The following is a 24,145-nucleotide window of genomic DNA, read 5'->3' as shown; positions in this document are numbered from 1 at the left end:
CGATGTGCCTGTTCTGTTTTGTTCACTTTTTGAGTGGGGAGGGGGAAATTTGGGGTTTGATGATTGTGTTGCCTCTCTTTTCTTTCTTGGTTTCATGGCTACATGGAGAAGAAGAATTTCAGAAATGAACAACTTGATGAACCTTCGAAGCATTGAACCTTTGAGGATGCGTGGAAGGTGAAAACTTTGGCTTAAATGCAAAAAAAAGAAGAAAAAGTAACCAGCAAAATATGTAAAAGTTACATTTTAAAAATATATGGTGTAAAATATTGCCTGGCTTCAAGTATTAGTGTCAGAGAATTGGAGTTTAATAGAAATCATCAAATGAAGGACTTTTGGGACTTTTGAAATATTAAGCAAAAATTAGATTCCGAAAATATTGGATTGTCTATAATGTAAAGTAAGTAAATAGTTTGGATAGCATTTAGTGTCTGTCCATGGAAAGGCCCAGAGAAAGAAGCAAGTTAGCTGTATGTAGAGAGTGTTGAAAGCAATGAAACAAAAAGCAGACGATAAGCAGGAGAAGCCAAGCTAATTCAGAATAAAAAAATAAAGTGAGCATCTCTTTAATATCCTCAAACAAAGGACTGCCAGAATGTAAAGTAATTTGCTACCCTGGTGGTTTCTCTGTTGGAGATGGAAACTTAATTCTGTCCTGCCGGAGAAATGTTGATGCCCCCTATTGCTGAGATTCACACTGTGCAAGGTCACAACGGTTTACATTCAGCAAATAGAGAGAGGGTGTTTTTATCCAATGCTTCTGGATTATATTGGAATCATCTTGTCACAATGAACTATTTATTCATTAGTCCGTAGATAGAAAAGTTTAGGTGTTGGGACGTTATTTAAAAGTTCAATGATTTCTTCTTCTGAAATAGGATCGACTGGCTAGTCTATCATCTTTGAAAGTCTGATGACATGATTGTAAAATAGATTCCTTTGAAAGCCCAGGAGAGGGAAGACTATTTTAAAAATATTTAATGGAAGGACCTTCTTTGGATGTCTTCCCAATCATGACCCTCTTTGAAAAGTAATCTGTTTTCTTCAGGTTGTATTCTAAAAGAGCTTGTGGTTGTTTAACTCTTTTAATGGCAAGAATCCTGATTGAAATGGAGACTCAGAGGTCACATTACTAGTTTGTTGAAATATTAGTTCTCTTAATTGTTTTCTAAAGTTTTTTGTACATTATTGTATTTTTATTTCACCGAGGACGTGTAATTTAAGGAAATAATCATAATGAAAGTGGTCGCAAACTGTTCTGAACCCCAGCTGAGTTAACATGACATGTCGCGTACTGTATGGAGTGAAAGATGAATCTTAGCTCTTAAACTGTCTTTGGAAGGAGAGTAGTCCAAATGCTTACTGCTGGCTGCCACACCGAGTGAGATTAGGAATCTGATATCGTTAAAGCTTTCCTGTTTGGTTGTACTCCATAAATAATCTGATGCCACATGCAAATAGACAGAGGAACCCACTAATTATTCATTAAATGGCTCTGATTTGTCTTGACAGCCTCTTGTTCAGCTTTACGTATGGGTCTGTGCCAATCATCTGAATGCTTTTGTTTTGTGTTTATGTTTAAGAGATAGTGGGCAGCTCTGTTCAATTCTCAGAACTTGGCCTTAGTCCAGCCCAGGTTGGTAGGCAATTTGATACATCAGAATTTAAACTATCTGAGTTTATCTTCTAAAGATCCAATCGCACCTATTCACCCACCCACTTCCCTCCTCACCTGGTCTCACCTACCACCTGCCAAATTGTATTCATAGTTCAAAGTTCATAGATGTAGTGCTGAATAGAAAGGCCAATAAAAATTTTTAAATGAATCAAATAGTTAATTGACAACTTAAGGAGTGCATGTAGCACTTTGTTAGTCTGTCTGGTTATGGAAGAGAATGTATTTTTGAATATTGAAGAAAGAACACACAGGATTTGCAGATATATGTTAAAGACCAAAGAACAACAGCAGACTCAGTAATAATTAGAACACACAAACAGGTACTTTGGCCCACAATGCTATGCCGAACCAATAAAGTTAGTAATCAAATAGCCAACTGAACTAATCCCTTCTGCCTACACAGTGTCCATATCCATGCATTCTTTGAACCTTCATGTGCCTATCTAAACACTTCTTATAAATCTCTAATGTATTTGCCTCAACCCGCTACCCCAGTTAGCGCATTCCAAGCTTGTTTGTCCAACCCAATTTGTCCTATGTCTCGTTATAGCACATGCTCTTTAATCCAGGCATCAACTTGGTAAACCTATTCTGCATCCTCTCCTGCACCCACCCTCTCCACCATCCTTCCTTCCTATAGTGGATGCTGGGTGCAATACTCCATGTGCAGCCTAACTAGAGTTTTACAAACAAATCTGAATCTGAATCTGAATTTTGAATTCAATGCCTCGACTAATAAAGGCATTAACCATCCTATTTTAATCATCCTATCAACCTGTACAGCCACTTTCATGGAGCTATGAATTTAGTCCCCAAGATCCATCTGCTTATCAACACTATGAAAGGTCTCCCCCTTAACAGTGTACTGTCTCTTTTCATTTGACCTTCCAAGGAGCAACACTTCACACTTGACTGGAATAAACTCCAACAGCCATCTTCCTACCCATATTTGTAACTGCTCCATATTCTGCTGTATTCTTTGCCAGTCTTCTAGGCTACCCACAACACCACCAATCATCGTATAATCTGCAAACTTACTAATGAACCTGTTTATATTTGACTATAAATGCAGCAAAAAGGACCATTTCTTGAAGTTAATATAGCATCAAGTACCTACAAGGTGAGAGGAATCTCCATAATGAGCACTGATATGAAGTTAAATAATACCGTTCCAACGTGCTTCAAGGCCGCCACCATCGTCCCCGTGCCGAAGAAGTCTTCAGTGTCCTGCCTCAATGACTACCGTCCCGTTGCACTCACATCCATCATCATGAAGTGTTTCGAGAGGCTCGTCATGAGGCATATCAAGACCCTGCTGCCCCCTTCACTGGACCCCCTGCAGTTTGCGTACCATCCCAACCGCTCAACAGATGACTTCAGTTCAGCATTCAACACAATCATCCCTCAGAAACTGATTGGAAAGCTGAGCCTATTGGGCCTGAACACCTCCCTCTGCAACTGGATCCTAGACTTCCTGACTGGGAGACCTCAGTCAGTCCGGATCGGGAGCAGCATCTCCAACACCATCACACTGAGCATGGGGGCTCCCCTGGGCTGTGTGCTCAGTCCACTGCTGTTCACTCTGCTGACCCACGACTGTGCTGCAACACACAGCTCGAACCATATCATCAAGTTTGCCGATGACACCACCGTGGTGGGTCTCATCAAGAACGACGAGTCAGCTTACAGAGAGGAGGTGCAGCGGCTAACGGACTAGTGCAGAGCCAACAACCTGTCTCTTAATGTGAACAAAACAAAAGAGATGGTTGTTGACTTCAGGAGGGCACTGAGTGACCACTCTCTGCTGAACATCGACGGCTCCTCGGTAGAGATCGTTAAGAGCACCAAATTTCTTGGTGTTCACCTGGCAGAGAATCTCACCTGGTCCCTCAACACCAGCTCCATAGCAAAGAAAGCCCAGCAACGTCTCTACTTTCTGCGAAGGCTGAGTGAAGTCCATCTCCCACCCCCCATCTTCATCACATTCTACAGGGGTTGTATTGAGAGCATCCTGAGCAGCTGCATCACTGCCTGGTTCAGAAATTGCACCATCTCAAATCGTAAGACCCTGCAGCAGATAGTGAGGTCAGCTGAGAAGATCATCGGGGTCTCTCTTCCCGCCATCACGGAGATTTTACACTACGCGCTGCATCCCCAAAGGAAACAGCATATTGAAGGACCCCATGCACCCTTCATACAATCTCTTCTCCTTCCTGCCGTCTGGGAAAAGGCTCCGAAGCATTCGGGCTCTCACGACCAGACTATGTAACAGTTTCTTCCCCCAAGCTATCAGACTCCTCAATACCCGAAGTCTGGACTGACACCTTGCCCTACTGTCCTGTTTATTATTTATTGTAATGCCTGCACTGTTTTTGTGCACTTTATGCAGTCCTGTGTAGGTCTGTAGTCTAGTATAGCTTTCTCTGTGTTTTTTTTTAACGTAGTTCAGTCTAGTTTTTGTACTGTGTCATGTAACACTGCGGTCCTGAAAAACATTGTCTCATTTTTACAATGTACTGTACCAGCAGTTATGGTCGAAATGACAATAAAAGTGACTTGACTTGATTATGGTGAGTTTAAATAAATACTTTCTGGCAAATATTGAGACAGCCACAATAGGTAATTGTGATTGACAGTCAAAGTAAATCTAAAGATTTGCATTTTACCCAGACCTAGTAACTTGAAGAAATTCTGCATAATTATTGAAAACTAACCTGACAGGATTATAGAAGAGAAACGTAGATGCAACTAATGGATAATAATTGTAATTGTTCGGAAATGCAGCTTCTGATTGGAGAGTGATTTACTTTCAAATAAACTTTCTCCCATCTCAGTTCTCATCACTTTTCCAATATATAAGCTTATTAAGTTGCAGGTGGGACAAGAAATTCAATGCCTGTTTAGTTACATGAGAAAACTGCCTTCATCAGGTCGTGAAGGGTAGAAAGGGGAAACTGGACTCTGCAAATTGTCTTCCAATCTTTTTTTTATCAGAATACTGCCATGAAGGTCTTATTAATGATGTATAATCTGAGAAAAGAATTTCAAAGTTACAAGTTTAATTGCATATCTTGACAGTGAAAATACACTCTTTAAATTTAAACACAGGATATCCTTGTATATTTTGCATATTTTGAGCTAAAACTTTGCCCTTGTTGCCTCTGAGGATTATTCTTTGTTAAAGACTCCCCAGTGGTCCTAAAACTAAATTTTAAGATAAAGGCTGCTTGGACATGAGGACGTCATTGGTCATGCCAGCATTTGTTCTTCATCCATAATTGGCCCTGAGCTAAGGAACCAGTTGCAGTTCAACAGCATTGACCTGGAGTGAGACATGGTGAAGCAGATTTAGTGAACTAGATTAGTCTTTGACAACAAAGAAGTAGGTTTATGAGGGTGCATAAATGAAGCTATTTATAAAAATAATTTAATTTAGATTTATTTAATTGCTTGAACTTAAATTCCTCAGCTGCCATTAGTGAATTCAAACTCATGATTCTGGTCACTTGCCCAGTCACACAACTAATATGTGACAGTATTCACCGGGGAGATCTTAATGAGGCCATGTGACTTTGTGCAATGCTGCTGGGCCATTTATCATACTCCTACTCTTAAATTACAGCACATTTTTATTCACTTTCACAGTCCTTTAACTAATGGTTATCTGTTATGGCATCAAAAGCATTTTTCCATCCTCCGTATTCTCTGAATTCTTTTTGTATCCTGCTGCCATCTGAATTTCAGAACTGTTTTCTGCTGAATGAACGTTGACGCAGAATGATAATCGTGATACTTTTATCAACAGACATTGCTTGATCTGCTAAACTGTTTCCCTTATGCCCAATACTTGAGGTGAGCACAAGGCAGTTGTAAATATATTTAGTCATCTGTCTCAAGTGATTTACTATCTTGATTTGAATTATAGGTAGAGTAAATTGTCTATTATCTCTGTGGACATAGGTTAATTTAAAGAGTTGGCTTTGAACTTCTTCCTATGTTTTACCACACCGAAGTGATTATTTTCACTTTGATTTCCTAGCCTGCCTTTCCAATGGAAGCATCTATGCTCATAACAGTTCATGGACTTCACCATCCCAACCCTGTCTGACCTGCTCCTGTCAGGTAAGCATTGAACTCTGGATCGTTCTACAGATATAATTTTACCTTACAGTTCAGTGATATTCCATCACATACTTGTTACCTTCCGCTGAATACTGTCTCTTTCAAATCTGTAATAATGTATGGAGATATTAGATAGATAAGCTGCTGAATATAACCATATCTGTAAAAGCTTTAATACTCTTGAGAAACATGTTCCACAGCTTTACAGGTAACGTTGGTAAGATAATTTTGGATAGGTTTTCCAGTGATACCATATCAAGCACATAAGTAAGCAGATTTTGAGGAAGAATCCATCTTCAGTAAAAGGAAAAGGATTTAAGGTTGTAAATTTTTCAAAGGAAGAAGCACAGGAATTCTTCACATCATTTTCACTACATGTTTTATTTTATTTGTTTAGTGATGCAGCACAGAGGCTACTCTTCTGGTCCATTAAGCTGCACCACCGCAGCAACCTACAACAACCCCTGTTTACCCCTAACTTAACCAGAGGACCAGTGAACCTACCTGGTATATCTTTGGACTGTGGGATGAAGCCACTGTGCCTGGTGACTCTTTACAGAGCTCGCCGTTATTGAGCTCCAAACTCCAGTGCCCCGAGCTGTCATAGCGTTACACTAACCACTGTGCTACCAGAGCATTGTGTGAAAAGCAGGAACAATGCTCTCAAGTGGAAAATCAGATGAGTAATGGAGATGAGAAATAGAATCTGAAATGTGTTCCTTTTAAATGTGAACAAAAAGATAATGATCTTGAGTTTGCTGACTGCTTAGTTTTAAACTCAAAGAAAGATCTTAAGCCCTATCGGATATACAAACGTTTGTAAATAGCCATGAGTACCCTCACTAAAAGGACATTATACTGTAATTACCCAATTATCAGAGACTAGTTCACTTCCCTGTTTGCTCTCCATGGTGAGTTTAGCTGCTAATATCCATTATTCGAACAGTGGGTCCCTCTCCCTCCCTTCCAGCTAACAAAGTAGTTTAAAATGATACACGTTTAAATCCAAACCAAATTCTTAAAGCACTCTTAAAACTCAGGGGTTTTCTTACTTATAAAATATTTCCAAATTATAAATTATTTCTAAAATAAAAAGTATTTCCAAATCACAGGCAATTCCTATAAACTAAAAAGACATACCAGCAATGCAGACGAAGAAATCAAAGCCTGAGGGATAGATTCTAGCTCACCCCATATTTCTTTCATGCTTCTTAATGTTTTTTAACCATTCCTATTAAACGTGAATGTCTCTCTACATTTATACCCTTTCACTTTGCCACGGGTGACTGACTGCACGTATATGGTGTTTCCTCAGATGCCCTTTTTACACAAACTGCCTCAGAGCTTTTTGGAGATGTTGTTCTTAGCTACGTACCATCAATGTTGTAAAGTTAACTTCTCTGAGTACACAAACTTTCCCTCTGGTTCACAAACTTCCTTGAACTGAGGAACTTGGTCAGCTTTGTCTGTTTGAAACAAGCCAAATTAAATGACCCTTTATCATATACTGCACCTCCTAAGCAGCAAGGCAGGAGACTATGAGCCAACAAGTATAAGGCTCTCTGCAAAGCTTGTTTGTAAAGCTGCTCTATGTAGCCAGTACTTTATTTTAACTCCAAACTGATTACTGCTTGTTATTTACATTTTAAAAACTGTAGACTAGTTCCTATTTATGACTAGAAGCTAAACAACTGTTAGTTGGGGGTTTGCTTGCAACTGTTTGACAAGTGGCAGCTTCTGTGTTTAGAAAGCAAGCTTGGTATTTGGGGTTAATTTCCAAGTTAACTAATGAACATTTGAATATTGGTGCTATTTAAACAACTTTAACTGTGGAACTGAGAGAATTAAGAATGGGTGTTAAAAGGAGAAGATTTGATGACTATGATTTCTCTCAGCCTTGACTACTTCTGTAGTTTCCTAAGATCTGGAAGTTTCCCAGTTGACTATAATTCTTAAAGTTTTTGATTCCAAAAAAAATCCTCTGTATGAGGATACACTCATCTGTGATGTAAATACATGCAGCATGTGGATAAGATGGTATGGCTGAAGGAATGAGAAGGAAATTAAAGAATAAATTAAAATGCTCCATTGTCAAATTTGACCAGAAAGATCCATATCATATGAAATGTTTAAATACTAATCGTGTTATGTGTAATTTTCTTCATCATTTTAAAAAAAAGCAAAGTTTTGGTCATTTGCTTCAGAATATGAAGTTGACGATGTGTTTGTGACATTTCAGGAAGGTGAGGTACATTGCCAACTGATTGTTTGCAACACTTCCTGTAGCCATCAGGTCCTTGAAGAAGGTCAATGCTGTGGAACATGTGATAGTGAGTATAATCTATTAATATTAGATAGATAGATAGATAGATAGATAGATAGATAGATAGATAGATAGATAGGTAGATACTTTATTCATCCCCATGGGGAAATTCAACTTTTTTCCAATGTCCCATACACTTGTTGTAGCAAAACTAATTACATACAATACTTAACTCAGTAAAAAATATGATATGCATCTAAATCACTATCTCAAAAAGCATTAATAATAGCTTTTAAAAAGTTCTTAAGTCCTGGCGGTAGAATTGTAAAGCCTAATGGCATTGGGAAGTATTGACCTCTTCATCCTGTCTGAGGAGCATTGCATCGATAGTAACCTGTCGCTGAAACTGCTTCTCTGTCTCTGGATGGTGCTATGTAGAGGATGTTCAGAGTTATCCATAATTGACCGTAGCCTACTCAGCGCCCTTCGCTCAGCTACCGATGTTAAACTCTCCAGTACTTTGTTCTAAGGAAACATTTTAGAAGATTTCTCTAGTGCATTTAAAATATTCAGAAAACAAATTGTCTTAAACCACTCTGACAATACTCTAGTGTTGTTATTTTAATAATGCATTTTTCTGCTCGAGTCTTAAAAAAAAATGAAATTTTGCATTTCAGACACCAGTGTCATGTATAAGGTAGGCTAAACACAACATGAGATTCATTTTCCATGTCCCATTAATTGTTTCATGAGTGAATGAAGATAACAGAAATGTTATGAAATAGCACGTTTCAATGTCATCATTAGAAGAATTATAATTATGAAGTAGAAAGTGTTTTGCCATAATCTTCTCTTGTTAGATTTCAACTTTGGTTCTGAAAATGAGCCATGATAGGTAGAAAGTTCCCCAATTGTAAAGGAACTATAGCTTACATCCAAGTCAGGCTAGCTGGCAACTTGTTGTATCTGTTGGACGTAATGACGTTCTGACTGCTCCAGCTCTTCATAGTTTTAGACATTCTGAATAAGAACTGCCGTCATAGAAAGCTTTTGGACTTGCTGCTTTAAATTACTGTGTTGTCAATCCTGGAGTTGCAGCGTCTCAGTAGAGGAGTTAAGAAGAATATTACCCTTTTTTTCACCAAATTTTAAAGAGCAGCTCATGATCCTCTCCAGGTTCTAAAGGCTGGTCAAGATGTGAATTGTCAGCACGTTTTTGTTGCAATTATTAAGAGGAAAGTAACAATTCGGCAAAAACAGGTGGAAAATGTTTGATCATTTAATCATTAGAATTGTTTACTTCGAACAATGTGTGATGGCATCTTTGACAACAGTTCTTGAAATGGATAAGTTTAGGATAATACGACTATTATTTTTCTGAACTCTAAGGACGAACTGACATTTCTGAATACACATTGGACAATGCAACTCAAGCTTTGCCAAAGATCCTATTAAATCAGTCTTCCAAAAAGGTTAAATGGATCTCTAATGCTGGTTTAATTTCAATATTATTCTAAATCAATATCACTGCCCATAATTTAGCAGATCTGTAAATAAAACCAATAGCGTTAATCTACACATTATAATCCATGGAACGTTAGCCGGATTTTGAGGTAAGCAGTGACTCGTTGCTTGCTACTGATCTCAGTAAGATGCCCACAAAGATCAATTGATCTCTGTCAGGGATTTCCCCTTTTCCACAGACCCTGTTGTAGTCAGACACCAGCTCTGAGGGATCTGTGACAGTGATAGCATCAAGCTGACCAAACAGATAACTAAACTGAGAATTCTGACAATAGCCAGCAGTAAAAATTGGATGCTTAATCGAACATTTAAGCATTTCAAAAAGAGAATAAAAGATAGGTCCTTGCACAGGGAGCAAGATGGAAGATGGAACGACACAATTTTTAGTTGATTGTTTTCACATTTATGATTTATGGAATTTATAAATTGTTCTGAGGATATACCTTTTCACAGATATAAAATTAATCTTTGTGAACAGGGCCATTTCACAAGTTTAAAATCTCAGTTTCATCTCATTAAGTGATATATACTTTTCAATGCTTCACACAAACAAGAGAAGATCTGCAGATGCTAGAAATCCAGAGCAACATACACAAAATGCTGGAGGAACTCAGCAGGCCAGGCAGCATCCATGGAAATGAGTACAGTCAATGATTTGGGCTGAGATCCTTCAGCAGGACTGGAGAAAAAAAGATGAGGAGTCAGAGTAAGAAAGTGGGAGGGAAGGAAATAAGAACCAGAAGGTGATAGGTAAAAGCTGGAGAGGAGGAAGGGTGAAGTAAGGAGCTGGGAAGTTGATTGGTGAAAGAGATACAGGGCTAGAGAAGGAGGAATCTGATAGGAGAGGACAGAAGACCATAAAGAAAGAAAAGAGGGAGGGGTACCAGAGGGAGGTGATGGGCAGGTAAGGAGATGAGGTGAAAGAGAGAAATGGGAATGGTGAAGGAGGGTGAGGGGGAAGGGTATTACCAGTTTGAGAAATCAATATTCATGCCATCAGGTTGAAAGCTACCCAAATGGAATATAAAGTGTTGCTCCTCCAACCTGATGGCAGTAGAGGAAGCCATGGACTAACATGTCAGAATGGGAATGGGAAGTGGAACTAAAATGGGTGCCCACCGGGTAATCTCACTTTTTCTGGCAGACAGAGCATAGGTGCTCGGTGAAGCAATCTCGCAATCTGTTGGCTCTCACCAAAGTACAGGAGGTCAAACTGGGAGCACTGGATACAGTAGATGATCCCAACAGACTCACAGGTGAAGTGTCACATCACCTGGAAGTACTGTTTGGAGCCCTGAATGGTAGTGAGGGAGGAGGTGTAGGCACAGGTGTAGCCCTTGTTCCGCTTGCAAGGCTAAGTGCCAGGAGGGATATCAGTGGGGAGGGATGAATGGAGAAAGGGAGTCATGTAGGGAGCGATCCCTGCAGAAAGCAGAAAGTGGAGGGGATGGAGAGAGGTGCTTAGTGGTGGGATCCCATTGGAGATGGCAGAAGTTCCTGAGAATTATGTGTTGGACATGAAGGCTGGTGGGATGATAGGTAGGGACAAGAGGAACCTTATTCCTGGCGAGGAGGATGGGGTGAGGGCAGACGTGAGCAAAATGGAAGTTACGTGGTTAAAGACAGAGTTAATGGTTAAGTAACGGAAGCCCCTTTCTTTGAAGAAGAAGGACATAGTTCTGGAATGAAAAGCCTCATCCTTAGAGCAGATGTGGTGGAGACAGAGGAATTGAGAGAAGGGGATGGTATTTTTGCAAGGAACAGAGTGGGAAGACAAAAAGGTATAGTCAGGTAGCTGTGAAAGTCAGTGTGTTTATGAAAGACATTAGTAGATAATCTGTCTCCAGAAATAAAGAAAGACAGATCAAGAAAGGAGAGGGAGGTGTTGGAAATGGATTAGGTAAATTTGAGGGCAGGGTGGAAGTTGGAGGCAAAGCTGATGAGCTCCACATGTGTTCAGGAAGCTGTACCAATGCAGTCGTCGATGTAGCATAGGGAAGGTTGAGGAGTGATACCAGTGTTTGTTTGGAACATAGACTGTTCCACGTAGGCTGACAAAAAGGCAGGCATAGCTGGGACCCATGCGAGTGCCCATGGCTACGCCTTTCGTTTGAAGAAAGTGAGAGGACCCGAAGGAGAAATTATTGAGAGTGAGGACCAGTTCCACCAGATCGAGGAGAGTGGTGGTGGAGGGGAACTTGTTGGGTCTGGTGTCCAGAAAGAAACGGGAAACTTTGAGGCCTTCCTGGTGGGGGATGGAGGTGTCTAGGGACTGGACATCCACAGTGAAAATAAGATATATAGGGACTGGACATCCATAGTGAAAATAAGATATATAGGGACTGCACATCCATAGTGAAAATAAGATTTTCAATACTTTATTCAGTGAGAGCAGCTTGTACAAAGTTGGTTTTCACCAGTTCACAGATTTCATGCTATCTCATTGACAACTGTCGTATCACACACTGTGTAAAGGTGGAATATGATAAACTCTGAACTGTTGCTTTTAGATACGTGCTTACATACTCGAGTACTTGCTGCAATATCTTCACCCATTCAATTAGAATACATTAATAGCTTCATCATTGCCCTCATTGAAAATGCTTGGACAATGTCTTCAATCATATGGCACAGACCATTTCGTTAAAGACGACAATAAATTGCCCTGTTTGTATTTGAGGTTCTGCCATGTTAATGAATATTTTATTTATTCCAGAGTGTCTCTATGAGGGTAGAATTGTGAACCACGAGGATGTTTTCTCTCCCTCCAATGACAATTGTACCCTTTGTGCCTGCATTGTAAGTAAAATTCTCTGTTCAAATAGGCTCCGTGTGTTTTATATATATATATACTATTACAACTGTGGGCATGGCTAGCATACCTATGAGAAAGGAGATTTAAGCTATCTCCCTGAATTACTGCAGTCCTTCTGGTGTTAGATCCTTTCAGAGTGCTGTTGGGTTGGATATTCCAGAGTCCAGGTAAAACAATATGCTTCCAGGTCAGAATGACGTGACCTGGAAGGGAACCTGCAGTTGATGGTGTTCCCATGCTTTTTCTGCCCTTGTCATTTTTGGCTGCGGGCATGGCAGGTTTCAGAGGCTGGGGAGGGCGAAAGGAATAGAAGAACATAGAATATAGATCAGGACAGCACAGGAACAGCACATTTGGCCCACTACATCGTACTGAGCTAATCGAACTAGTAACTAAACAGCTAATGAAACTAATCCCCTCTGTGTACACAAGGTCCATATCCCTCTTTTCTCTGAATATATCTTTCTTATATGCCACCATTGCTTTTTTTTCCTCTCCACAACTACATCTGGCAGCACATTCCAAGCACTTACTTCTCTGTTTAAAACAAGAATTTTCACTGCACTTCTGCTTTGAATTTACCCCACTTACATTAATCTCGTGCCTTGTCCTATTAGAGATTTCAGTCCTAGGAAACAGATACAGCTGTCTTCTCTGTCTGTGCGTCTCATAATCTTAAAAGCTTCTGACCAATTTCCCCTCAGCTCTGCCGCTCCAGAGAAAACAACCCAAGATTGTCCAGCCTCTCTCTTTAGCACATGCCCTCTGTTGTGTATTTAATATGTCTTGTTCATTTAAATATTTCATTGTGAGTTAAATGAATCCGTGAATACATGAATATACAAACATTATTTGCATACATCATCGCACTACCATGCGATACGTGAGCACCTCCCTTGAAGTAAACTTGAAGTTAGACCTGCATTTTGGACTCCTGTGTCTTCCTTTGAATTAGTTTATTGTTTTTAAAGTTACAGAACAAAACACCCTCTAATCCCTGCAGTATCCAGGGAAACCTATTCTGCACCCTCTCCAAAGCCTTCATATCCTACCTAAACTAGGCCGATCAGGGAAGATGAGAAACTGGGATGTTAAAATAATCCAGGGGAGAAAATGAGGTGCATTTTGTAGATGGTACATAGTGCAGCCACTGTTAGAATGAATACTTTCTATGATCATCTGAATCATAAAATTTGCATTGTAAAGACTTATTGTTGAGACAGCCAAATACTTCAAAATAGTGTTTTCTCACAGCATCATGTTTAACCTCTGCATTATTGGTGTTGATTTAAGTTATAACTGATATTTATCTTTTCCAGTCTGGAAATGTAAAATGCATCACACCAAAGTGTCCTCCTGTTGAATGTGAGAAGCCAGTTCTATTGGATTGTTGTCCTATATGCCCAGGTTAGTGTGTGTTTTGATAACTATACATTACCAAAATATCAACTGATGACTAATCTTGAATTTGCTCCAGTCCTTACAGCTATGATTCTTTTGTCATAGTATAAAGTAGAATAGTTCACAATTTTATTTCTTATCTTGATATGGCTGGCAAGGTTAGTGTGAAACTCTAAGACTAGTAAACCTTGCACCTGCTTTGAAATAATTTTACATAAACTAGTCACATCAGTGTACAGCAGGAGTTTCCCTGCCACTTAGGGAGGCCTGCAGCCAAGAAGGGGCCTTGATCTCACTTCAGTGGGTACAAAAACAGTTGTCAATTATATCTGTCAACACCAGATTAGGGCTGTCAGCAGAAATCTGCCTTGATATTTGTTATGCTTTGTGCTCTTAAAAACTTAAATAGAAAGATGTCAGCATTGTAAGTCTAAGGGAGACAGCTTATTTCTAACACCATCCATCAAAAGTTCCAACATATCAAAACAAACTTGCTCCTCTCCAAACAATTCCGATCTGAGCTGATGTTTTTCTTACAATTAAATTTTTATGATTTTGAATGTAAAGTCTTTAAAGCTCCTTCTGGTTGATGCTTGTATTTAAGTTAACATAACTTTCATTTTGGTGTAAATTTTAACTGAGGCACTTTACGCTTCTTTCCATTTTTCTACACATATCTCTTACGCATTACAGATCAAATTTGAGGGGGCACGATGATGCAGCTCACTGAGCTGTCTTTGAGCTCTGTTCAATCCTGACATCCAGTTCTGCCTGTGTGTAGTTTGTACATTCTCCATATGTCTACACTGATTTCATCTTGATGTTCTATGTCTCAGAGATGTGCCTATTGTTGGGTTAGTTGGCTACTGTAACTTGCCCCATGTGAGGAGGTGAGTAGTAGAATCTTTGGGGATGTGAGGAGGGTAAAACAGTGGGATATACTGTATATAATGGGCTGCTTCTGCCTAGTGTGCAGAAGGACCCTTTTCCATGCTGTGTGAGTCTGCCCTTACAACTACAAGGCACAATTATGGAAATCGTGAGCCATGCAACTCATTATCACAAGAAAGGATTTCTGTCTTGAGACATAATGTTGGTGCAGTCAAATCTCCATGATGGTTTGGGAGATCCTGGTATCAAAAGTTAGTTGAAAAAGAAATATGCTCAAGAGAGCAAATTTTGGTGGAGATTTACCATATCTGGTAAAATGAATAACCTTGCAAATTGTACACAAAATTGTCAAGTCATCCATTATTGTGAATTCTTCAGTTTACATTGTTGTTGTGATGCAGGCACTGATGTATAAATTGACCGGGCTTTTAACTCTTCCTGCACCCTCTCATCCCAAAGTAGGAAGCTGTCCCCATAAAGTACTCTCAATATGATGGCAGAGGTCCCAACCTAAACAGTGTTCCAAATAATGCTTTATACTGAGTCTTAGAAAGCCCAACATAATAAGCATAATGCTCATCTTTCTTGCATTTCCACTAGCATTATAACCATGAATTTATAATTATAATTCTTATGTTCAAAGTATATTTATTATCAGAGTAAATGCATGTCACTACACACAATACTGTGGTTATTTTCCTCTGTCATACATAGAAAATCTCAAGAACAGTAATAGTAAACTGTAAATATCAGGAACTGTGAACAAACTGTGCAAATGCAGATATAAATAACTAGCAATAAATAATTAGCATGAAATAACAATTTAACAGGATCCTTAAATAAGAGTAGCTATCACCTTTTATTCAAGAGCCTGATGGCTGAGGGGTAGTAGCTGTTTCTAATCCTGGTGGTACGAGTGCTCAGGCTCCTGTACCTTCGACTTGATGGCAGCAGTGAGGAAGGAGCACGGCCTGGGTGGTGAGGATCTTTGATGATGGATGCTGCTTTCTTGTGGCTGTGTTTCATGTAGATGTGCTCAATGGTTGGGAGGGTTTTACCCATGATGTACTGGGCCAAAACCACTAGCTTTTGTAAGATTTTTGGCTCAAAGGCATTGTGTTCCCATACCAGACGGTAATGCAGCCAGTCAACACAGTTTCCACACACATCTATAGAAGTTTGCCAAAGTTTTTGATGACATGCTGAACCTCCACAGACTCCTGAAGAACTAGAGGCATTGTTGTGCTTTCTTCACAATAATATTTATATGATGGTCCAGGACAGGTCCTCTGAGATAGGGACACCCAGGAATTTAAAATTACTGACCCTCTCCACCTCTGATCCTCCATGATTACTGGGTTCATGGATCTCTGGTTTCCCTCTCCTGAAGTTTACAATCAGCTTCTTGGTCTGATTGACATTGAGTGAGAGGTTGTCATTATTACATCACTCAGCCAAATTTTTGATCTCCCTCCTTTATGCTGATGTTGATTCATCACCACCTCTGATACAGCCCACAACAGTAGTGTCATCCACAAACTTGTATATGGTGTTGGAGCTGTACTTAGCCACACAGTCATTGGTATCAAATGAGTAGAGCAGGGAACTAAGCACACATCACTGTAGTGCTTCTGTGCTGATGGAGATTGTGGAGGAGATGTTTTTACCAATCCAAACTGACTGGGGTCTACAAGTGAGGAAATCCAGGATCCAATTGCACAATGGTGCATTGAGGCCCAGGTCTTGGAGGTTACTGAGTTAGTTTTGAAGGGATGATGGTGTTAAATGTCAAGCAGTAATCAAACAAGAGCATCCCGATGTATGTATCTTTGCTGATCAGATGTTTCAGGACTGTGTGAAGAGCCAGCAAGATACTTCTGCTTTAGACCTGTTGCTTCAGTAGGCGAATTGGAGCAGATCCAAGTTGCCATTCAGACAGGAGCTGATATGCTTCAACTCCAGCCCCTCAAAACACTTCTTCATTGTGGATGTAAGTGCTACTGGGCATAAGCCATTTAGACAAGTTACCATGCTTTTCTTGGGAACTTGGGTATAAATGAAAACAGCTTGAAGCAGGTGGGTGCCACACACTACTAGAGAAAGAGGTTGAAGATATCCGTGAATACACAAGCCAGTTGGTCAGCAGAGGTCTTCAGTACTTGGCCAGGTCCTCTGTCCGGACCTGATAATTTCCTTAGATTCACCATCTTGAAGGCAACCTGCACATCATCTTCAGTTACTGAGACCAAAGGATCATCGGGAGACATGGGGGTGCCCAGTGGTTCCTCCCTGTTCTGTTGGTCAAAGCAAGCATAGAGGTATTGAGCTCATCTGGAAGTGAAGCTCCGCTGTCCCCTATGTTGCAAAGTCTAGCTTTGTAGGAGGTTATAACATTCGAACCCTGCCATAACTGTTGGGCATCCTTTGTAGATTCCAGAAACTCCACTTCCCCCTAGAGACGACTTTCCAGAGATCAGACCTGCATTCTTGTAGTATTCTTGACCTCCAGACTTGAATGCCTCTGATCTGGTTCTCAGCAGGTTCCAGAGTTCATTGTTCATCCAGGGCTCCTGATTGGGGAAAACCCTGAAGGATTTTGTGGAGACACACTCATCCACAAAATAAAAATAGGCAACGCACACAAAATGCCGGTGGAACACAGCAGGCCAGGCAGCATCTATAGGGAGAAGCGCTGTTGACGTTTCGGGCCGAGACCCTTCATCAGGACTAACCGAAAGGAAAGATAGTAAGAGATTTGAAAGTAGTGGGGGGAGGGAGAAATGCGAAATGATAAGAGAAGACCGGAGGGGGTGGGATGAAGCTAAGAGCTGGAAAGGTGATTGGCAAAAGTGATACAGAACTGGAGAAGGGAAAGGATCATGGGACGGGAGGCCTCGGGAGAAAGAAAGGTGGGGGGGGGAAGCACCAGAGGGAGATGGAGAAACAACTAAATATGTCAGGGATGGGGTAAGAAGGGGAGGAGGGGCATTAACGAAAGTTAAAAATAGGCATCCGTTAGTCTCAAGAGACCATGTGCCTTGGAAAGTTTCCAGGGTGCAGGCCTGGGCAGGGTTGTATGGGAGACCGGCAGTTGCCCAAGCTGCAAGTCTCCCCTCTCCATGCCACCAATGTTGTCCAAGAGAAGGACAAGGGCCACACAGCAATGTGTGGTTAAATGCCGTGCTCAAGGACACGACACATTGCCTTAGCTGAGGCTCAAACTAACAACCTTCAGATCACTAGACCAACACCTTAACCACTTGGCCACGTGCCAACACTCTTATCCACAACTGTTTTACTGCAATCTGTAATGACCCTGGAGTAGTCATTCAGGTCCTCAGATGTATTCTTGAACACGGCCCAGTCCATTGATTCAATGCAATCTTGTAACTATTCCTCAGCCTCTCGTCACCATCTCTTAGTTGTCTCGATCTCTGGAGCCTTGCTCTTTAGGCTCTGTCTGTATGAAACCTGCCCAGGGTGGGAGAGAGCAGAATAGAAATGTACCAATCAGGCAGACTACAGCTAAGAAAGTGAACCCTAACCCTGAAAATGGTATTGCCTCCTCTGTACTAGAATACATAACCTTGTGACAACTGAAGAGGAATTGAGGAAATTGTGCAATAAATCCAGTGGTTGATGTTGGAGTAAATGACAAAGGTAGGAATAGTGAAGAAGTTGTGCTAAAGTTGGGAATTAAGCTCTAAATCAAAAACACAGTTGCAGAGAGTTAATCTCTAGATTATTGGCCAACCTCATGCAAATTAGCATCGAAGCCAATAGTTCAGGAGAATTAACAAGTGATTGATGGAGTTCCTTTTCAAGGAAAACTGTTACTAAAATTGTCTAGTAAGATCATAAATCATAAAATGAGAGAATATCATATTAAAATTGATTAAGTCTGCCTGTATAGTGTCCACATAAAAAGGAAGTGAAGGCAGTTACTTTGAGAGAAACCAGACATGGTAAAGGTTACTGAGACATGGCTATAGAAAAGTCAGATCTGCAAATTAAACATTGCTGAGAATAACCTATTTACAAAAGACAGAAACGAGTAAGGGGGAGGTATAATGGCAGTACTAATTAGCGATAATATTATGGTAGCAGAAACAAGGCATGAACCTGTGACAGCAGAGTATCCATAAAGGTGAAGGTAAAACATCATGCAGAATCAGTCACTCTGACAACACACAAGTTAACGCACAAGACCACACAAGTGAAACCTGGAGGAAAAGTATGATGACAAAAAAAGATGAGGAAAAAAATATACGAATAGTAATTGCAAGAATTTCATCTGCCCGGACATTAATCAATCAGAAGAAGTATTTAAAGGGAGATGATTTCCCTTCAAATCAAAAATGCAAACAACTTCCCAAGTTTACTATTTGATATTCACTATTAGATTTAGAAATTATGTATAGCGTTTTGGTCACCCCATTAGAGGAAAGGTGTTAAAATGGAAATAGTGCAGAAAAAAAATGAGGATATTGCTAGAATGAGGGGGCCTCACTGAATGGAAGAACTTGGCCAGGCTAGGACTTTATTCCTTGGAAAGTAGGAGAATGAGAGGGAAACTTTATAAAAATATTTAAAATTAAGAGGGACATAGATATGGTAGAAGGTAATAATCTTTTACGCAGGTAGGAGGGAGCAAGACTGGGGGGGGAGCATAAATTTTAAGGGGCCTGTGGTGTAACATTTTCACACTGAGAATGGTGACTATATAAAAGAAGTGACCTAGGTAGGTGTGGTGGTATCACTTTAAGAAGCACTTGGATGGGTGCATGGAAGGACATATTGGCTGAACACTGTTCAGGCTGGGTGGGATCAGTGGTTAGCATGGACTAGTTGGGCTGAGAGCCCTGTAACCATGCTGTATTGCTCTTTGACTGAACAAGATAGAAAAAAGAACATTTAGGACATAGTGAATAAAGTATGCTTTCAACTGATAGTAGCCAAACCATAAGTTAATAGATGGAGACAAGGGCTTTAATAACCTCTAATAAAATAAAATCAAGCAACATGGGCGACAACAGGGATTCACTTCCAGGTGAGCTCAATGCCTTCTCTGCTCACTTTGACTGTCAAAACATAGAGGAACCATTACAATCTCCCGCAGCCCCCAGTGATCCTGCGATTTCAGTCTGAGACTGACATGCGAACAGCTTTCAAGAGTCTGAACGCACAAGAAGTATTCGGCCCATAACGGATATCTAGCCAAGTACTAAAAACTTGTGCTGATCAGCTGGCTGGAGTGTTCACTCAGATCTTTATCCTCTCACTTCGGCAGTCTTGAGGTACCTAGCTGCTTCAAGGAGGCTTTGATTAGACCGGGCCCAAGAAGAATATGATAACCTGCCTCAGTGACTAGTAGCACTTATATCCATTGTGATTAAGTGTTTTTGAGAGGTTGGTGATGAAATATATCAACTCCTGCCTGTGAAGCAGTTTAAGAAGCAATTTGCCTACTGGAGCAATAAATCCACTCAACCCTGGAACAGGTGGACAGCAAAGATGCATACATCAGAATGCTCTTTATCAACTACAGCTCAGCATTCAATACTGAAATAGGAACCTTTCAGATCAGGAAACAACAGGGCTACTTATGCAACCTGACATTTACAGAGCCATTTGCTCAACAGATTAAGACAGGCAGTTAAAGAGAGAGAGAAAATAAATGCCTGGACATGTAAAAGCTATCAATGTCAGACCTATTGATGAAACTTGAAACCAAGAGGTGTTGGAAATGTACAGCGGGTTAGGTAATACCTTTAGAGCAGGAGTGCCAGTCTGGGGTCCACGGACCTCTTGCTTATTGGTCTATGGCATAAAAATATTTGGTAACCCCTGCTATTGAGAGAGGAAGACCAATACACATTACAGAGGTTAAGTTTACAACAGAATTAATTAGTCCAAGCTAGAAAAATGATGTCTATCAGAAATTGATACATCTGGTATTGAGACATGAGATGCTGCAAAATGTCCAGATGAAACATGAGGTATCGTTCTTCAAGTTTATGTTGAGTTTTATTAGAACAATGTAGATGCTTCTGTCAGGTTAGAACAGTGTTGGAGAACTAAATTCACAAGCAGCTAAAAGTTCTGGATCATCTTTGCAAATCAAACAGATGTGTTCTACAATACACAACAGTTACCCAAATTTTTCAGTGCTTCCAGTACAAAGGAGATCATATTATGAGCACTTAGTAAACTGGATTGGAAGAAATGGTAGTGAATTGCTGCTTCATCTGGAAGGAATGCTTAGGTTCCTGGATGTTAGGAAAGAATTGAAGTAAAACAGCAGGTATTGCTTCTGATGTGATGGCACTGAAAAATGCTCTGGGAGAGGATTTGTTGATAGAGATGAAACTGCAGACCAGAGAGTTACAAGAGGAATTGTTCCTTTCAAATGTTGAAAGAGGAGAAGAGGGGGAAATGGATGGTTTCAGAATGTTAACAAAAATGGAGAAAATTGCAAAGAATGATTCATTAAATGCAGACACTGATAGGATGGAAGGGAAAGCCAGTGGCTGAGATGAGAAGTGGGTGAGAGCAGACACGGAGAAACACACTTGATGTGGTCAAGGGCTCTGTCAGCCGAGGTAGAATAGAAGCCAATGAAGTCATATAAACATGCCAAAAGAAAAGGAATAAAGTGAAGACTTTAGAAATAATATGGAAGAATACAAACCCAATGGTATGAAGGGAAGATTCACGCTGCGTGAGAAAATCGTATTAAACAAAGAGTTCATGATAAGATAAATACCGAGGTATTAGGAAAAAATATAAATGGCATCTGGGAAGGCAAAAACAGAACTTAAGGGAAATGAAGCAAAGTGGTAAAATATTTCACAAAATTATAAGTAAAGGCTGAAGACTGAGTTGGCAAAGGGGCAAGCTAGCCAGCTGGTAGACTCATGGCATCAAATCTGGACTTGAAGACTAATGTGGCCAGGTTCGAATCATTGCACACTTTCCATCTGTGCTGAGTTCAGCATTGAGCTAGCAAATCAGCCTCATTAAAAAAAAACAGGCAAATGCTAAGGAAACAGCAAAAATGCCATCCAATGCATTACAAGGTGTAAAAAGGAGCAACAAACAACCACAGAAAGTGATGAAGAGACCATAAAGCATAGGAGCAGGATTAGGCCATTCAGCCCATCAAGTGTGTTCAGCCATTCCATCATCTCTGATATATTATCCTTCTCAACCCATTCTCCTGCCTTTTCCCTGACTAACCAAGAACCTATTAACCTCAGCTTTCAAAGTACCCAATGACCTGGCCTCACAGCAGTCTGTGACAATAAATTCCACAGATTCACCACCCTATAGCTAAAGAAATTCCTCCTTTCCTTTATTTTAAAGGGATGACCTTGTATTCTGAGGCTTTGCTCTTGGTCCTGGACTCCCCCACTATTGAAAATATACCTTGTACATCCACTCTGTCTAGGCCTTTCAATATTCAGCAGGTTTCAATGAGACACCCTCCTCAGTCTTTTAAACTCCAGTGAGTATATGCCCAGAGCTAACAAACACTCTTTGCCTGATAACCCTTTCTTTCCCTGTATCATTCTTGTGAACCTCCTCTGGACCATCTCCAATGCCAGCACACCCGTTCTTCGATATGGAGCCCAGTACTCTGAATGTGAACTTCCCAATGCCTCAGCATTGCATCCTTGCTTTTATTTTCTATTCCTCTTGAAATGAATGGTAGCATTACATTTGACTCCCTTACTGCTGACTCAACATGCAAGTTAACCTTTAAGGAACCCTGCACTACTACTCACAAGTCCTTTTGTACATTGATTTCTGAATGTTATCCCCATTTAGAAAATAGTCTATGCCTTTGCTTCCCTACACTATATCCCACCTGCCATTTTTTTGCTTTAATCTGTTAAAGCCCTTCTGCAGACTCCCTGCTTCCTCAACATTACCTGTCCTCCACCTATCCTTGTATAAGCTGCAACCTTGGCCACAAGGCCAGCAATTCCATCATCCAAATCATTGATATATAACATAAAAAGAAGTGGTTCCAACACCATCCCCTGCTGCACACCACTAGTCACCATCAACCAACCAGAAAAGCCCATCTTTATTCCCACTCTTTGCTTCCTGCCAGCCAATCGACTGTCCATGATATCTGTTATACCATGATATCTTGTTTAGCAGCCACATGTGCAGCAACTTGTCAAAGGTCTTCTGAAAATCCTTGTGAGCAACATCCACAGACTTTCTCTTGTCTATCCTGCCTATTATTTGTTAAAAGAATTCCAACAGATCTGTCAGTTAAGATTTCCTCTTAAGGAAACCATGCCGAGTTTGGCCTATTTTATCATGTGCCTCCAAGTACCCTGAAAACTCATCTTTAATAATGGACTCTATCATCATGCCAATCACTGAAGTCAACTGAATGGCCTATTTTTTTTTGTCTTTTGCTTCCTTCCCTTCTTAAACAGTGGAGTGAAAAATGCAACTTTCCAGTCCTCCAGAATCTTTACAAAATATAGTGATTCTTGAAAGATCACTACGAATATTTCGACAATCTTTTTCAGCTATCTCTTTCAGAACCCTGGGGTGTAGTCCATCTGATGCAAGTGACTTGTCTACCTTCAGACCTTTCAGCTCCCCAAGCACCTTTGCCTTATTGATGTTAACGACACTCACTTCTGCCCCCTGACACTCTCGAGTTTCTGGCATACCTCTGGTGCCTTCCACAGTAAAGGCTGATGCAAAATAATTATAAGGTTCATCTGCCATTGCTTTGCCCTTCAATTCTATCCCTCCAGCGACTTGATATCCACTCTCACCTTTCTTTTACTCTTTATATTTCTGAAAAAAATCTTCTGGTATACTCTTTCATATTATAGGCCAGCTTACCTTCATGTTTCATCTTTTCTCTCCGAATTGCTTTCTTCATTGCCTTCTGTTGGTTTTTAAATACATACCAGTTCTCTTGGTTCCCACTAATTTCTGCATTTTTTAGCCCTTTCATTTTATGCTGTCTTTCTGATAGCAAAAATAATAAACTATTCTTTAGCTCCAGATTTCCCAGTGAGACAGAACATTTGGATATGGCATTATATGATGGTATGGAAAATAATGTTAGTGCATTTAAAATGCACAAAGGGAATATATTAAATTACTCAAACAGAGAATAAAGTACCTCTTCAGCTGAATTGCACTCATGCTTTTTAAAAGCATTTGAGAAAAAGAAAGCAAAGACAGTGCTATATATTTAATAATTCGTTAGAGAAAGGCATTGTGTCTAAAGACTGACAGAGAGCAAACTTAAATAGAGAAAAGGGGAACTGGAACATATTGTGGCAATGACAGCCTACTGAGCGGCATAGTAGTGCCCAGAAAAATTTAAAAGGTCCTTATTGAGGGAGAAAATGAAAATTAAAAAATTAATATCTTAGAGTTCAAAAGTGGAAATCTTGTGACTTACCTT

The 24,145-nt window shown here is 40.2% G+C and overlaps 1 protein-coding gene across 1 annotated transcript in view; it reads left to right on the top strand.

Moving 5' to 3' along the window:
* Positions 1–24,145, top strand: part of LOC140729473 (kielin/chordin-like protein) — a 354,219-nt gene that overhangs the window by 258,455 nt on the left and 71,619 nt on the right. The window contains exons 19-22 of the mRNA XM_073049248.1: positions 5,718–5,800; positions 8,040–8,130; positions 12,304–12,386; positions 13,722–13,809. Coding sequence (XP_072905349.1) covers positions 5,718–5,800; positions 8,040–8,130; positions 12,304–12,386; positions 13,722–13,809 — 345 coding nt within the window. The remainder of the gene's footprint in view (positions 1–5,717; positions 5,801–8,039; positions 8,131–12,303; positions 12,387–13,721; positions 13,810–24,145) is intronic.

Source organism: Hemitrygon akajei, chromosome 6, assembly GCF_048418815.1.
Source record: "Hemitrygon akajei chromosome 6, sHemAka1.3, whole genome shotgun sequence".
NCBI lineage: Eukaryota > Metazoa > Chordata > Chondrichthyes > Myliobatiformes > Dasyatidae > Hemitrygon > Hemitrygon akajei.
The sequence above is the reverse complement of the archived record's forward strand: the minus strand, read 5'-3'. Positions and strand labels throughout refer to the sequence as shown.